This window comes from Plectrocnemia conspersa, unplaced genomic scaffold (genome assembly GCF_051122295.1).
Source record: "Plectrocnemia conspersa isolate PC_06_02 unplaced genomic scaffold, ASM5112229v1 ptg000008l, whole genome shotgun sequence".
NCBI lineage: Eukaryota > Metazoa > Arthropoda > Insecta > Trichoptera > Polycentropodidae > Plectrocnemia > Plectrocnemia conspersa.
The window spans coordinates 21521444-21540005 of record NW_028277172.1 but is presented as its reverse complement, the minus strand read 5'-3'; the positions used below and the strand labels follow the sequence as shown (position 1 = coordinate 21540005).

At 30.3% G+C, this 18562-nt stretch overlaps 1 protein-coding gene across 4 annotated transcripts in view; it reads right to left on the bottom strand.

The window, feature by feature from the left end:
- The window catches only part of hth (Meis homeobox homothorax), a 533594-nt gene that overhangs the window by 460815 nt on the left and 54217 nt on the right, over nucleotides 1-18562 (bottom strand). For all 4 annotated transcript variants that reach the window (XM_088189405.1, XM_088189407.1, XM_088189406.1 and 1 more), the window contains exon 6: nucleotides 5891-6079. In XM_088189405.1, coding sequence (XP_088045531.1) covers nucleotides 5891-6079 — 189 coding nt within the window. The remainder of the gene's footprint in view (nucleotides 1-5890; nucleotides 6080-18562) is intronic.

Here is an 18562-nt window from a genome sequence, read left to right as displayed (position 1 = left end):
TTTTAAGGAATTTATTTTTGGCTATGTATTATTATAGAAAAATTAAATTAAAAAATAATAGATATATTATGTATTATCTACGTCATCCTACCCCAAGATACGTTAAAAAAACTTTTAATGCAATAATCTGAATTTTAGGGTAAGTATTTTTTAAATTTTATATCCAATATTTTTTTCTTGGTTATAAAATATATAGTCGTATCATGGGGTAAATAATTAAAAAATAAATAGATATATTATGTATTACTTACGTAAGCATACCCCAAGATACGTCTATTAAAATAAAATTTTCATGGAAAATTTTGAATTATAAGAAATGATTTTTTTTATGCTAAATATTTTTCTCGAAGAATATCAAATTTATGGTTGTATCATGGGGTAAATAATTTATATGATATGTATAATTTATGCTAGCATACCCCATGATACGTCCATTAAAAAAATTGCATTGAAAATTTTGAATTTTAATAAATCTATTTTTTTATTATTTTATGCTTAATATTTTTCTGGTAGAAAATCAAATTTCAGGTTGTATCATGAGGTAAATAATTGAAAATAAATAGATATGATATGTATTATTTACGCTAGCATACCCCATGATACGTCCATTGAAAAACTTCGCATGGAATAATCTAAATTTAAGAAACGTATTTTTTATTATTTTGTGCTTAATATTTTTTTCCTAGAATATCAAATTTCTAATTTCAATATTTTTCTTGTAGGCTATATATGATATAATAATTATTGGTTGTATTATGGAGTAATTTAATTTTAAATAAATAAATACATTATCTATTATTTATGTTACCATACCCCATGATACGTCCATTAATAATAATATTCGTGAAATAATCTGAATTTTAAGGAAAAATTTTTTTTATTTAAACGTAAATATTTTTCTCGTAGGTTATCAAATAATCTGATAATCAATACATATATTATATATTATTTACGTTATCATATTCTAAGATACATTAATTAAAAAACTATACATGGAATGAAGGAACGTATTTTATTAATATACCAAAATTTTTATCTTGAAATTATTAGGTTTAACTTTTTGAAAAAAAAATATTAAACAAATAATATATTGATAAAAAGAGCAATTTCCTTACTCTTCGTAAACATTTTAATATTTTAATGATAATAATAAAAAATATTAAAGCTTGTAAAGCACTGTTCTGAATTGTTCTTTATGATCACGCGTTCGCTCGTTGTTAAATTAAAAAAGGCAATAATAGCGCTGACCGCATTGCGTTTTTTGATATTATTAACTTATTATGTTAAAAACAACTATTATACCTCCTTTGCGTACAATACGTGATTCGTTTGAGCCGACGAATAAAAGCTGAATATAAAAATATGCAAATGAATCCCCCCATTGAAATGGTACTGTTGTTCTAATCCTTCCATAATTACCTTGCACGTTAAGCGAAATTTACATTTTTATTATATTTTTATGAATAAACGAAATTGTACTTCGCGCCGTTGGCGTTGTACAAGAATAAAAAAATCTCGAGCTTAATTTATGATTAGATTTCATCATAACATTATTGGTGCTGTGCGACTATTATGAAATCATTATCAAACGTTACATCCCCACGTCGGTGATGAACCAATTTCCTGTGTCCTAATGACGGACTCGAAGCGTTTCCGACGATTCCGGTTATTGTAGTTGCAATTTCGCCGAATGTAATGTCTTTTACAAGAGTAGGAAGTTGCGATTATCGCAAATGTTAGTGACACACATGAGAAAGTTTACGCCATTAGGGCGGCGCTTCGGATCAAAATTCAAATATCAATTAAAAGCTCGTAGTGGTGTTCTATGTATTATATTTAATCTGATATATTTTATTATTTAATTTGTTCGCAGTCGAAGAAAAGCTTCGGTAGAAAATGAAAAGTTTTTCCCCTCGTCCTAGGAAAATATTTCCGTCTGCTTAAGAATTCTCAAAACGTGCCATAAAAAATCAATTTTAAAAACGGTTAAGTTGAAAAGTTATGCACGCCGAGGTTGCCCTCCCGCTGCTCCTGCAGGGATAAGGGAAAGTTTCAACCCCTCCGAGGAAATACTTCGCCTAAATCTACGCTTTTTTATTCCATCCAGACACCGATATACCAAAAACAGACCTTTCAACTTTCATAACTGCTCCGCGCTATGATTGAAATAGAGACATAAAAATTCAATATTTTATTTTATCCAAATCGCTGGGGTTGTTATTGTCGGCTTGTATTTATTTTTATAAAGGGTTAAGCTCCCTCGTAAAGCAATTATCAAATGTTTTCATAGCAATATTGAAAAAACAATTAGGGCGCTTATGTTTATGGTCAATTTTGATTATTTTACACGTACGTTGCATATAAACAAAATTAAAAGTAAATTACTGCGAATTTTATTACAGCGGCGCCGATAAGGCGTTATCGAAGACCGCAAAAGCAGCGCGTAAAATCCCTAAAGGTTTATTTAATAAATATTTTTTCAAGGGTTTATGTGTGTGTGTAAAAGCGCTGAAAATCATATTCTTTATTGCGTTTACCCAGCACCAATTCAGAACAAATTATGAACGCTGAAAAGGTGAACGCAGAGGCCGCTGAAGGAGGCCATTTCTTCGTAATGGTATGCAGTTTGCAAATGAAATAGAAATCCTATGCTAATAACCGGCTATATTCGTGAGGAAAAGGAATTAATGGAATTTTCGTTCATGTTTACCCTGAACGCCCCCCTTTTTTACGGTCATACATATTTTTTAATAACCACGAAACGTCGATCATTACCAAAAAAAAATGTATACATCTGAAAATATCAATAAAAACACAGTTTTTCATTTACATTGAAACATAACGTTTATTCATTATTAATCTCAGCCACTTCGTCGAACATCCAAAAAAATGAAAAATAATATTATACCTATATTGTATATGTGTATAAAAGAAAATATCAGTTACCTGTGAGGGCAAACATATCACGTTTTTTTCAATATGTATATATAATACAAGTCCATTTTTATATAATATAAATAATTTAATACTCAAAATACTAAAATGATAATACCTTAACACAAAAAACAAAAAATGAGTTTAATTTTCTACCTATCCAACACATGCGATAGAAATTAATAACACAATGTTCATAAACACAATATTTTTTAAAGATCAACATTGCAATGTAAACCATCAGAAAATCATAAGTAAAATGCCCAATTATTGTTTATTACTTATGTATTAAAATTATATATGTATATAATTTTTATTTTGCTTTTATCCCTAACATTCTAAACGTAGATTAAAGTGGTATTTCTTGGGTAAATATATAATACATTTTTTTTAATATGCTGTCCTGAAAAATTATTGACATATTTCATCTTTCGTATAATAAAAATATTTTTTCGTATACTCTTTTTACGTATATATTTTTCATTAATTTAATAATAACACGAGTTAGTCGTTAACACCGATAAAACAAGGACGTTGAAGACAGACTAATTGTATCGAATGAGTTAATCTTACACACCCCATCCCCTCGTTCTACGCGAGCCTCGTTTTGCGCGAATTAAACAAGTTATTAAAAACTATACTAATAAAACTAAAGACAGGTTCGAGTATTAATTACGCATTAAAAAACAATCCTAATTTAAGACAAATCGTATACGACAGACAGGTGGGTGGCAAATTTTATTCGGGGACAGGTGCGTTCGAAGAGATTCTGTTTTATTTTTATTTTTAATTATCATAGTATTTTATTTTCCTAATAAAACAGTCTATGCACAACTAATTCAATTCTAGATAATATAAATGATCACAATTTCAACACTGACAAAAAATGGCGTTTCGTATTTTCGAAAAGAATGTATATATGTATATGTAAATTATATATACATACATATTCAACTAGTGCTAAGCGCAGACATCTTATTAAGTGAGATCAAAAAGTGTAAAATATCAATATACAACTTATGCGTAAGTACTTATGCCATACAATCATTGTCTCATTTTACGTATACTGAGTTTACAATTAACATTTAACCATTCATATATTCACCATCTTCGCGTGTGTTTTTCATTTTTTTCATTTAATTATCATTCGTATATATTATGTAAATATATAATACACGTAAATTTAATAAGGTAAGCACATTATCGTTAGTCATTATGAGAAATATGTAAGTAAAATAGTAAATATAATTATATTTATCTTTTTTTAAAAGTATATTTCGTATACATTATTTTGTATCATCAATCGTTAAGAGCACGTCATATTTTAAAATATATTATTGAGCTCTGTTCAGGCAAAAACTGGAGCAGGTATCTTAGAAACGTTCTTCGTAGTATATTATTTTAATTGACAATTATCCTAAGTTTTGACCATTTAATCTACGCATTTATTTTATTATTATATATTATATATATTTAGGCTTTTCTCACAACATTTCGCGTCGATTTTCATCGAGTCGAAAAATTAGAAAAAATATATAATAATAATAATCAGCGCTTAACGCAAAATTCTAGAATTTCAACACTCAACGCGCCGATGGTATATTTTTAAGGGCTATATCAAAACATTCGTATTATGTTCTTATCATAAATGTTGAAAAAACAATTCGCTAAAAAACCTAACATTTTTTTACAAGAACAATCAATAATAAAACAATAAATGTGGGTAACAACAACAAAAAAATGTTCGAAAAATTAGTAAAAAAATATTTAAAAATTAATTACAAAATCTACACACTACATGTTAATTATCAACTAGCAACAAGTTATTAAAATAATAAATTAATAAAAGGTCAATAATCGAAAGGTACGGGAGGATTGTTCGATGATGAAAAGGATGTTGGAGTTTGAGGATCAGATCGCCACTGTATTTTTTTAGATTAAATTCTTTCGAATATCACAAAATTAGGAAGATAACTCGATCGTGCACGCGTTCACGAATGTCAGTCTCAGAAATGCGTATATTTTTTTACAGTGGTTTATTCAAGGGTCGGCCAATTGCAAAAACGAAGATTTTTTCAATTACAAAAAAAACATTTGAGTCGTCGCGTGAAGAGCTACATTGAATTGAACATAGATTATGAAACAAATATGATACATTCGGAATGCAATAAAAATACCTATTTCAATGGTTAAAAATATGTTAAACTCTTCACAACGACGATTACAATAATAACATCACTAAAAATACGGATTTGTCGCATATATCATACAAATAAAACCATTTTTTAAATACATATTTTATATACATAGATACATAGTATATATTATATAAATATTATAAAATAATTGTACTTAAATATAAGTATGTATTTTGTAGGTGTAGTGTGCGACTCTGCGTAGGATTGCTTATCATAAATACATCAATTTTACGATCCGCCTTTATATAAAACTATTCTTTTAAATCAAAGTTTAATTACGAGTTAAAAAGAGTAACAAGTCATTATTGATTAAAAAATTAGAACTTTATTTTTTTTATATATATTTATATATATAAATTCAATCAATAGTGTATATATATATAAATAACATATTTGACTTGTTCCTCTTTGAAAGTGAAATTTGATATAATCTTCCTCAGAGTCGTACACTTAACATATAATGTGTGATATGCGACTTACCCGTACACTTAGTGAGCTTATATTAGATTATTTTAACATATCTAGAAAGTGCGCGAGTAGCACCCCCGTTCAGACTTCGTTTTTGCATATTGGCCTTCGTATTTGAGGAACAGGGGCGCCCGCGTGTGTCGGTCGGTCCGCGGAGTGACAGTGAGCGGTGGAAGGATGTGAGGATCGGGTTGGGTGTTTGGGGTATGGACACATTAGGAACACGGGTGGACCACGTGACTATAGGTGTTGAGGAGTTGCGGAGGGGGCGCGCTGAAGGGGGTACTCACTACGTCGGGGGTGCTAGCGCCGTCCGTGTGCGAGGTGGAGTCCGCGTTGCTGCGGGCGCCGCCCTCGCCGTTGGTGGAGCCGTCCCCGGGGCGGCCGCCGTCCCGCTCGTCTATCACCAGGTCGATGGGCATCTTGCCCTTCAGGCAGCTGATGTACCGGTGGCAGAAGTTGTCGCACAGCTCGTGCACCTGCCGGGCAATAAACGCGGCGTCAATACTCCATCTTTCTCTTGTGACCCTCTGAGGGCTGACGCTCGACCCCTCGACTGATTGACCCGGCCTCACCCAAGGCGGACGATTCGTGCGTCGTCTCCATCCTACCATACCAGCCCAACCCTATTAGCTTCCGGTTCTGATAGGCTGAAAAATCGAGCAGGTCCTCGTCGACTCTAGGAGCAGCGTAGCTTATCGATCGAGAGATCGAACGATCTCATTGTGTGTATCATATGTGTATGTGTAATAGAAACATTTAGATATCTACACACATATTTTTTTTATAATAACAATTCGTGATATTTGGATATGTTATGGCTAAATAATTGCCACGTTTACCATATATTGCCTTATATTTACAGTAAAAAAGTTGAGCGTCCGGTATGCGTATCAACCGGCTGCTACGGAGGCTCGCGACAATGAAACACCAGACTTATTTTATTAGGTAACGAAAAAAGTATATGCTGTTTGTTTGTTATATTAATATTTATTTTGCAACATTAAATCAATACTATACAACCGTATAAACACAATCAATAACTACTACATAAGTATTGAGGCACAAGACTAAAGCAATCATATATATTCTTGGTTATAAAAAATCTTGGAAAACCTTATCTGTGACGATCGATCGAAATAATGATTATCCAATCTCAGACACGATACAAATTGATAAACAATAAGGTCCAAAATGGATTCAAACCTAAGTAAATAATATTGCATATATATGCATTTAATCGTGTTATCATTGTCTCTTAAATTGCGATAATTGAATCGAGAATAATTCTTTCTACATGAGTTTAAAGCAAAAAAGCTTTTCGCAAGATATGATTAAACTTTGTAATCAAAAGAACAAATTTCATGTTTAACCCTTTCACAGCGGATGGCTTCTATAGAAGTCATCAAGAAAATCGCCAGTGTTCATTAAGCACCTAAAGGTGAAATAAACCTTTGAGACTAATAATATTGGCACACATCAAGTCAAGGACAAACTGAATTCAAAGAAATATTGTGTTAAGTTGTAACATCATTCTTAAATTCGGATCAAAATATTTCGTTATACTGAGATCAATCTTCGTTACAATGAAAACATTTTGTATGATAGTTTTTCTGGGAATTTCGTTATTTCGGTATTCGTTACAAAAAGATTTCACTGTGTTTTTGCTATTAACAAGCAAACCTATACCGTCTGTCCTAAAGAGTCAAATTTCCAGGTTTAGTTGCGCCATTTTTTAGTTCTGGTATGCATTTTGTAGCTCTTTATCAAGACACTCACCACAAAAAATATTTTGAGTTGTTGCATAATAATGCACCAGTGTACAAGGCGAAGATTTTACGCAAATTCTTGGACTCAAATTCTAGCTATTCCCTAAAATTATTTTGGCGTTGAAAGAAAAACGTTTTGACACCATTGACGACGTCCAAAATGGCTCAATCGTGACCTAAAAGGCACAAAAGATGTTTTGAAATTTTCTATGATTATTTCCAGCGCTATATTGACTTAAAAGAAGTATATTTTGAATAAATTAATATAATATTGCAGAATAATAAACGTCTTATATTTGATTTATTTGAGGAATTATCCTGCATTTGTTAATTTATTTAACATGCATTAATTAAATGCGTACAACCAGGTTAACACAATCAACAACCACTAAATAAGTGGTGAGCCACCAGACTGAAATCAAAGTATTTGAATCAGTGATACATATTTTATTAATTATAGACTATTTTTATAGCTTATTATCAATATATGCCACTATATATTTATCCGTGAGATTAGGAAAATCTAGAAAAACATTAATCGATTGAAATTATAATTATATAATAATCACTAATTTCGATCTCCCAGATATAGGGCATATAGGGCAAATAAATCTGAATTATCACCTTTTTTGACGCTAGATATGATATTATTTTAAGGAAGTTTTTTTTTTTTTATATATGTAAACAAACAGCATGAACTTTTTTTGGTTACCTGATAATGAAGATTAAAAAAATATTATGATAACATATCTAATTGTTTTTTAATTGGTGTATGTGTGTATGTATGTGGTATGAAAAAGCACATGTGTGTGGCTTACCTTGACAGCGTCCTTGATGTTATATCAAAAACCAGTACGATGCAAATAAACAGTATCGTATACAAACGTATGCACATAAATGTTTTCAGAATCTGAATCCGAACTGAGCATTGAAGAAAAAAAGGTAATACATAATGCAAACGTCAAAGCGACGGTCGCGCTAAGCCGATAAAACCAAAAGTAACAATCGGCTATTATGACGTCGGGGGCCAGCCACGTTAAGACCCAGCTAAGCGATTTACGCAGATAATCGGCTTAGAATTAATTGCAGGACCTGGGGATTTTACTTTTCCAGGAATCCAGCAAACTGAAAAGATATTATCGCCGGCGATATCTCGGCGATTCGATCTGTCGGCCGACCCGCAACATTATCGCAGCTATGCGACCTTTCGTTACGATTCCAACCTTCTAATCTATTCTGCCACAGATCACTGTCAGTGGTATTCCTGCGGCGTTTCTTCGCGGCGAAATTCAGACGTAGCTCGAATGCCGGCCGTCAATCAAGTCGGATGAACGTTCACAAATCCGATTCGCGGCCCAACTACTATATAAGTACTCAAAGATTCCACACGAAACGACCCTTTTTCTTATTTTTGCTTTTTTTTTGGATCAATATCCAGTAATTTAAAACGCTGACCAAATTTTTGACCGCAAAATAACAAGAAATGTACGCCGGCTGTCACCAAATACCGACGACAGATGAGTAACTTAGATTTCTCGTCTCGAATGACTCAAAATATTGTGTTCGCTAAAACGAATTAATCATTCATTTTTTTGTTATAAGTTTATCATTTTAAATGTAACTAATAATAATTTTATGAAATTTATAATTATTAATAACATATTAAAAAGTCAATTGCTAATCAATAAAAGCTGTAATATCAATGAAATATATTTCAAAATAGTAGTTGATTACGAAACATCAACCATTAATGAAAATTGATTGTGATATTATTTTATTAATTAAATTGCTGAATAATGTTGCGCATTTAGAAGTAGCCCTTGAATTATTATTACAAAATAAAACTATGAATGTAATAAATTTTGAGCTTTTATTGAAATCCGCTTCTCTAATATCTAGTTTAAATTAAATGATGGCGCATTTAATATATGTTGTTGAAAAAAATGTAGTGCAAAACGTTAACGCCCGCAACTCGATCGAAATCAAGACACACGACAAAACGCGCCCCGGGTTATCCATCGCCAATTAAAGTGGTAAAATCACACAAAAGATTATGTGAAAAAATTAAGTTCAATTAGATACGTCCCGCAATCGCGTAATAAACTGCGAAGTTACACGCGATTCAGCTATTAGCGAGACGACAAAAAACATAATATCATGGAAAAGTTTATGCGCATGCGCGTCGCAAAATAATTTGCATAAATAACTTATTTTGTGCGTTGCATCGGCGCTGCATCGGGGGCGACATATTCCGACGAAGCAAAAAGTCGAACCGGTCACATTAAAGTTAATAGCGAATTTAATCGTATCTCCTTTACATACGGCGATATCAAGACGATGCCGCAGCTTCCAGATGATTAACTCTCGATTCGACCAGGCGCATTATTTTTATCGCGCGTACGTGTATGTGCGATTTTTACTTTACATCCAATGACTCAAAAGTTGTTTATTTCTAGAGAATGTTGTTGAATCCTGGCAGAGTTTCAACGATCCTTTTGCACAATGCACTTTATCGGTGGGCTTATAAATTTTATTCAGCGAATGACTACAAGTGTCAACATCGGAAAAGTAAACAGTTGTATATTGCACACGCTATTCTTGCAAATTAGCCAACGGTTGACACAAATATTACAGAAATAAATTTTTGAAGTTAATCAAAGCTTCATAAATACAGAATAAAGCTCAACAATATAATCAATTTATATTCGTAAATCTAAGATAGCTTATAGTGATTTATCTGAATAAAAAAATATTATTATTAATTATTCCGATCTCTAAGGCACTATAGAACTTAAAAACAATCGAATTTCATGTGGGATTAATACCCACAAGTTTTCTATCGATAAGCAATGACTTGGTATATAACAGGTCGTTACAAAATCATGTATGTATACTATAATAATAGTTTCTAAAATCTCTTTCTGAAATAAAAAAAAAAACAGAATTTTTATTTTAATCTAAAAAATAGTATCTATTTTTCAATTAATTTATTTATAATGCAGATTTTAATTTAAAATAATATTTAAAATAGTATTTTTTAAATATGTGGGGGGCATATATTCATACCATATTTTTTTTAATATAATGGTTCAATAAATTCAAGTGATTTACAGCCTTAAAATATACTAAGTAACCATATTATTAGATGAGTACCTACTGTCTAATTTTCAAGCCATCGGCGGTGAAAGGGTTAAAATCAAATTATAAGAGATTATTTTTGTATTCGAAATGAATGGTCTAATAACGAGAAGAATTTCTTAACTTTAAATACATTTATTGCTAAAATCCATTTCTTCCAAGTAAATAAAACATTTCAGTAAATGTATTTTATTTTATTTTTGTATGCCTAAGATGTGTTTATATGCATTTATACTGTTTTTTGAGAATATATAAAATCAACAATGACAAAAAAAGTTCCTCTGATCTTTTAATTGGGTTAAAACGACTGGGCATCCAAAAATTGCCTAAAGTATTGTTTTAAAATTTAGAAGAATAACTAAAAATACAGATTTAAAAAAAAAAAAATATATGTATATATAACAATTTTAATTGTAATGACTTTCTCGAGAAATACAGTAAAAATAAATATTTTTAAGAAATAAATCAGATCATAATTAATTATTTATAAAATTTAAATTTCTAAATCACAATGAGGGGCACTTAAAAGTAGCCCGAAGCTCATTTTAAAAATTAAAAAAATATCTAAAACTAGAGTTTATATAAAAATATAAATATTCGAAAAAAATTTATTGTACATAAATATTTTTGGCGATACCATTTAAAGATATATAATATTAACAATGATTTTTATGAGAATTCTTGATAAATACAGATTTATTTTCTTAAGAAATGAAAATTGTAGAATAATCATATGTTTTAACCCTTTCACTGCGGATGGCTTCTATAGAAGTCATCAAGAAAATTGGGCAACTAAAGATGCCATAAACCTTTAAGCCTAATAATATAGTTATTTAGTATAATTTAAGGCTGTAAAGAACTTGAATTTATTGAAGCATAATATTTATGAAAAAGAGCCCCCTCATATATTAACAAATTTCGAAATGGCGTGCAAAAATATCAGCTGCAGTAAAAGAGTTAATAGCTAAGTATCATTGATGTTTAAAAAAATTTTAAATATGTATATTATAACAAATTTATTCCCTTATAAATTTAAATTGGAATAAAACGATTGATTCAGAATGAAGAACATTTAAAAGTAACCCAAAGCACTCTTAATAATTTTATAGGAAATTTTAAACACATTTTATAGGAAATAAAATAAATGTACAAAAACATTTTTTTTGTATTGAAAAAATGAAAATAAATATTTTTGGAAATAATGTTTTTATTGTGTTGAGAATATTTAAGATTAGCAATGACTTTTTTGAGAATTGTCAAGAAATGCATTGTAAGATTTATTGTATTAAGAATTTTTTTTTAATAATCAGATGTTTTTAATAGGAGCCTATCATTAACATTTAAAAGATCTTTAAAATGTGTATTATATAACAAATTAATTATAAAAAGTCCCTTACATCTTGTAATTGGAATACATCGACTGATCCATAATATGGGGCATTTAAAAATAACTTGGAAAAAATGTAATTAAAATTTATGAAATTGTTTAAAATCTGATTAAGACCAATAAAATATATACATAAAAAAATTTAATAACCATTTTTATAGTTTTGAGAATATAATATTGTAAGTAATATAAGCAATAACCATATTTAGGATTCTTGAAATATACAGTGTAAGATTTATTTTCTTTAGAAATACAAACTTTTTACTGACTTTTTAAAATAAAATTTTTATAAAAAACCTATTTTAAAAATCAGGTGTTTTTAATGGCGCTTGATGTATAGCAAATTTATTTTTTTAAATATCCTCACATCTTTCAATTAGAATAAAACTACATTGTAAGATAAGCAAGAAATTTCTTGATAATTTTCAAGAAATACAGTTTAATCTTTATTTTCTTAAGAAATTAAGTTGTAGAATAATCAGATCGTAATCAAATGTATTGGCAATGGAGACTTTCATTGAAATTAAAAACAAATTTATTCAAAAAATCCCTCTGATCTTTCAATTTGAAATAAACGACTAATAGACAATAAGGGGCATTTAAAAATAGCCCGGAAAATTTATAATAAAATTTAGAAAACATTTCAAAAACAAATTTTAAGGCAAATATATATAGAAATGAACATAAATATTTTTTTAATTATTTTAAGAATATGTACAATTAGCAATGACTTTCTTGAGAATATTTTAGTTTATTTTCTCAAGTATTAAAAAATATTTAATGACAAAGTAGCCTGTGTATAAACAAATTTATTTTTTAAATCTCTCAGATATTTTAATTGACATTTAAAAGAACCCGGGAGTATTATTTTTTTTAATTTAGAAGAATATCTAAAATCAGATTTTAAGACAAATAAAATATATATTCACGAATGTAAATGTTTTAAGAATATACATATGTATAAGATAAAGCAATGACTTTCTTGATAAATGTAGTTTATTTAAAGTAAAAAATATTTTGTATAGTAAATTTATATAAATCCCTCTGATCGTTCAATTAGAATAAAACGACTGCTCTATAATGAGGGGCATTTTAAAGTAGCCCGAAGCATTGTTATCGATATTTAGAAAAATATCTAAAAATACTATCCCGTCGTATTCAACAATTTTGGCGTTTAAAAAGCATTTAACCGGTCGATTAACTATTGTGTATTTTACCGCATTACTGTGTTTAGAAAGCATTCTAAAAACAGGACGATTAAGTCGCTTGAAAATATAAAAAAATATGATTGATCGAAGAATAATTTCATATGTGCGCTGGAGTCTTGTTAGAAGAATTGCACCTACTTTGAAGTTAACTATTCCTTAATTTTCCGATGAAATTTTGATATTTAATCAATCAAACAGGTGTCTGTTTTATCGACAGCTGCGTGTATTTATTCACCAAAACGCAGACAATCATAACGGCGTTATTTTTGGTCGCTGTTAAAAATAGACACAGGTTTTTTTCGTTATTTTCTCGGATAAGGCATTCGGTTAATTAACACGCGAAGGCATGTACGGCGCTATTCAGATTCAATAATATCAGCGCACAAAAGGCGCTTGTAGCAGTTTTGTGTCGACAATGCTCAAACACAAAAGCATGTAAAGCAATAGTGCCGAGTCGCTGGGCACAATTTATCATAATATAGATTGCCATTTACAGTCATGATACAACCAGGCTATAAGTGTATGAAACGAGGCGCTCACGACTTCAAAATGCCCGCCGACCATAGTATTATAATGCGATATTTTTATGTGTACGTACTTATACACGCATAAGGCACTGTGTATGCATCATCGTATATATTATTATCATACATGCTTATATTGTATATATGTACATAGGTATATTTATATAATACACAATTTGCATTTTCCATGAATGGGCAACACCGCTTGACGGCACTTAACCTATCGGCGGTGGTTCTGAATTCATTAGTTTGCGGAATACGGCGTGCCCGCATTATGTAAAGTGAACGTGCACCACTTTTCTGGACGACTGATGCTGCGCTCTGATCCTTTTTGCGATGCGACAGAGCTGTGCATCGCAGTATAGCGAGCGAGTCAAGCAGAAAAGAGATCACTATGTTCAAAATACTTTTTTGAGCGATGTTTATATACAATAATAACAATCAGCAGGTAAAAATGCCGGAATAGGATCAGCAAACTTCAAACAAATTTTAAACTTTGACTTTATTGATTTCAATAATATGTAATTGACACGCATTTGCAATGAAATAAAACTCATATCATATCTCAATAAACCCTAGACACAAAATTCGTGTGTATTTAAAATATATTATAAATACTTAGCGTGAGGTATGATTGTAAAAATTAAACCGTGTAATGTTTTATATACATTTAACGAGACACCCCTGCTTTAAACTGTCAAAGGCTGAACGATTATATCAAACGCACAAAAATATTACGTATGCGTCGTTTGACGGAATTAATTAAAAAAACTATATAATTTGCATGAAACATTTACATAATTCAAGCATTATCGATTATCGTGCGTATATACATAAATGTATATATATTATATTATGTAATTTATTCAAGCAAGAAAAAACTACGGGGGAATCCGTCATTTTTTATTCAGAGACGCTCGAAAATTTTAGACATTAGCGTTTTACAAATGGAGTAGAAAACGCGAAACGTAGGCGCAACGAAATCCATATAGAAAAATTTGCATATAAAAATCGTTACGCGATGTATCCCGCGCCATTTTTCATTTATTATTCATCTGAACATTTGTATTTTTCTATATATTATAATAATAGCGCGCTGAGCTGAGTGGCCCGAATTAAAAATGGATTTTAAACATTATTTTCTTATTATATCCATATTGGATACGGCGGCCATTTTTATAATTAACGCCATTTATAGTCAATGCATTCCTTCAAGTATAACTTCGGTTAAAAAACAGATTAATTGATGCCGGCATTAATGATTGTGTTATATATATACATATATACACGATTGATGCTGGCGAAACACGTAGGCGTAATAGCGCAAAATTATTATACCAAAAAATTAATTCATAAAAAAATAATCCCCCCCATACATTTTTCAATCAATATGTAAAGGATGCGTTATAAAAGTGTGGATTGTGTAAAAAGACGCGTATTATCATAAAATTCTCATAAAAAGATCCCCCGAACGAAATTTCGTCCAATGGGACGAGATGTATGTGTATAAGGCCTGTATTATGTTAATGCCTTGCCAGAGACCAGTGTGGGTCGGAACATGTTTAACGGCAGATGATGCTTCGAAACCCGACCCATACACATGCATTTAATACATATTAAATATACAAATATTTCAATATATATAGCTTGCTTGAAAAGTTCTTTAAATTTAAAAAAAAACAGTGCTTCAAAGCATAATATTCGACTCGTTGGTGATAATGGATTGTAACAATTTATATGGAGAATTTAAGTCGAGACTCTGGTTTGTAAGTGAGCTTAAAAAAATATATAAAATAAATAAGTTTTTGAACAGCCCACGTATACACGCGATAAAGTTCCGAAAATGAGTTGTTGAACCCGAATTAAAATATGGCCACATAACAACAATTATAATAATTAATAGCAATCATGGTGATACACACAATAGAGTGAGAGCTTATCGTGCAGTGTGTGTCTGACCAAAAAAATATGTGTATGTAAAAAAAATATGTATAAAAACCACCGATGATGCCACGCCATCGAAAATTCTTAACTAACAGCCTGTTTACAACACACATTTACCCCGAGGATAAAATAGCTCGGCGTCATTATGTTTTCGGTGGATCCTTATTGGTCCGTGCCAGAAATTCTTCACCGGCGAGAGAAGGAAGAGACTCGTTTTTGGGCATCACGAAACACGTCATTTGAATTTAAAATTACACTCTTCAGCTATGATCGAATTAAATTCGAACACTGGCGGGTCGAAAAAACTGTTTGGGTGGGGAGAAGGCCAGGGAATATGAGAACGAAATCGTTTTATGTCCACGGGGCATAAAGAGACGGCCATGCATGTTTTTGATAAATAATATTGTAGCTGTACACCTGAGACTTATACACTGACGAATACGTTTAGTATATTTTAAATATTAATTTGCAAATATTACAAAAAAAAAATATATAAATACATACAGTACTCAAGGGATAAAAAAATTGCAAAAACAGTTGCAGTACGTACGTATGATAAAAAACAAAAAAGCTCCCAATTATATATTGCAACTTAACAAATGTTATAACTAAGTAAACACAATCAACAACCACTAAGAAAGCAATGAGACATCAGACTGAAATCAGTGACATATATTTTATTACGAATTATTATTATTTATTATTTTACAAAATTATGACGGACTATTGAATGATATGGTGATTTTTTAATTATCTGTTCCTTTTGCGTTCAACCGCAATTAATACGAACCAAGTACAAATTATAAGGAACTGCAAAAAATTAAATCAACAGTAATTACAATAATTAAGTGATCCAGTACCATATATTTAAAGACGATTTATACTGCATTTATTGTAATTTTTTATTGGTAACAAGACGTGTATTAGTTCAATGCGTTACAACCACGTAAACACAATCAATAACCACTGAATAAGTAGTGTGACACGAAACTGATCAGTGGTATATATTTAATTAATTATTAATTACTATTACAGCTTACAATAAATAAATTAAAAAAACACTATATTTTCAACACGACATTCATCCGTGGGATTAGAAAAATCTAGGAAAATCTAATAAATCATGATCGATCGGAAATATAATTATATAAAAATCACTAATTTCGATCTCCTAGACACGATAATTATTATTTTGCATTAAAACCAGGTAAACACAATCAATAACCACTAAATAAGTAGTGAGACATTAGACTGAAATCAGTGATATATATTTTATTAATTATTAACTACTATTATAGCTCGCAATGAATAGAAGCCACTATATTTTCGCCATGATATTCAATCGTGAGATTAGAAAAATCGAGGAAAACCTAATCTTTTATGATCAATCGGAATTATAATTATATAATAATCACTAAGTTCGATCTCCTATATATGATAAAAATTAAAAACAATACTATATTTGCGTTAACACGGTCAGTTCGAGAGCTATCCATTTCATCATTATTCATAATTGAAAAAGAGATGGCAAGTTTAGGTTTTTGCTCCTACTATTAGCTCTAAAACACACGTACAAAATACTTAGCATTACTTCGATTGACTGATAAATATAAAAAAAATATAATAATAAATTTCTTTTAAATATAAGTAGGGGCGAAACCCCAAACATGCCATCTCTTTCTCAATTATTAATAATGATGAAATATATAGCTCTTGAACTGACTGTGTTAACGCAAATATATTATAATGTTTATAATTTCTATTCTCTTTCATTGTTGTGAAAATACTATAATAAATTCATTGATACAATGAACGATATTTTGTATAAAACACAGAAAACGGTTATGAAAGCTAGTTGAAGATTTGAGAAACCAACTCACAATGTCTCTGACATAACAATATATAAGTCACAAGAACAGTCGCTCAAATTGACAGATTTAAAATATGAATGCTTCATTATTGATCAATTTGAACCGCGATAACACTGACAGCTAAAAACCATCGTTTATAATCAATGATATAATTGGGATTTAACTGCTTTTATAAATAAAGTAAATATAATAATAAAAAATATATAAATGATAGTTTGTAAAGCGATGCTAAAAACAGGTATTGCTGCTTGTGTACCTTGTTTTAAAAAATAGTAATAAATATGCAATTATATCAATCCTGCTTCATATATTGTAAAAAAAATAATCATAATATTTATCACGCTTTTTATTAATATTGCGCAATTCAAGCTTTTAAGCTTCGTTTAGAAGCACTGCGTATTTGTGGCCTTACACATATTTGGCAATCTTAACATTATTATACTAGAATTTCATCATAAATCCAGTTGCTAAATTACGTCATCCTTCTTCAAACAAAATCGGAATATGTCTAATTGTGAACGTTCTGCTACTGATCAATTGTCAAATAGAAACATTCATTTCGCGTGACATACACGTCTGTGTGTTCACACTCTGACAGCGACAGGAGAGGATGGGGACACTGAAACCGGTTATAGAACTACCGTGTTGTCCCGGAGTAGAAAACCAGAAAACGGCCCTGTCCTCTCGTGTTTTGCCGCACGGCTCTCGATGATGAGAAAACGATAAACACGGCTCTGTATATTATTTGGTCACATATGGGTGAAATTTTATGAATGAAGAACGACAATTTCGCAACGGCTCAGATTGAGAAATACTGCGGGGCGACATGAATGAAAATCGACGCTGGTGAAACGCGGATTTCCTTTCATTGTTGTGAAAATCACAATGTCGAGTACTATAATATAATTCATTGATAGAAAATTATTGATCAATTCATTCATGATTCATAGTGATTGGTCAATGAATGCGATTATTTGTAATTAAAGGATATTTTAAATATATTGTACTGGAAAGTAATCAGATATGCTTTAAATATATTTAAATACATTTATATTATGTAACGTATATATTGATGGCATTGTGTCAGTGTAAATTGAATAATCGCTAAATGTTTTCTACTT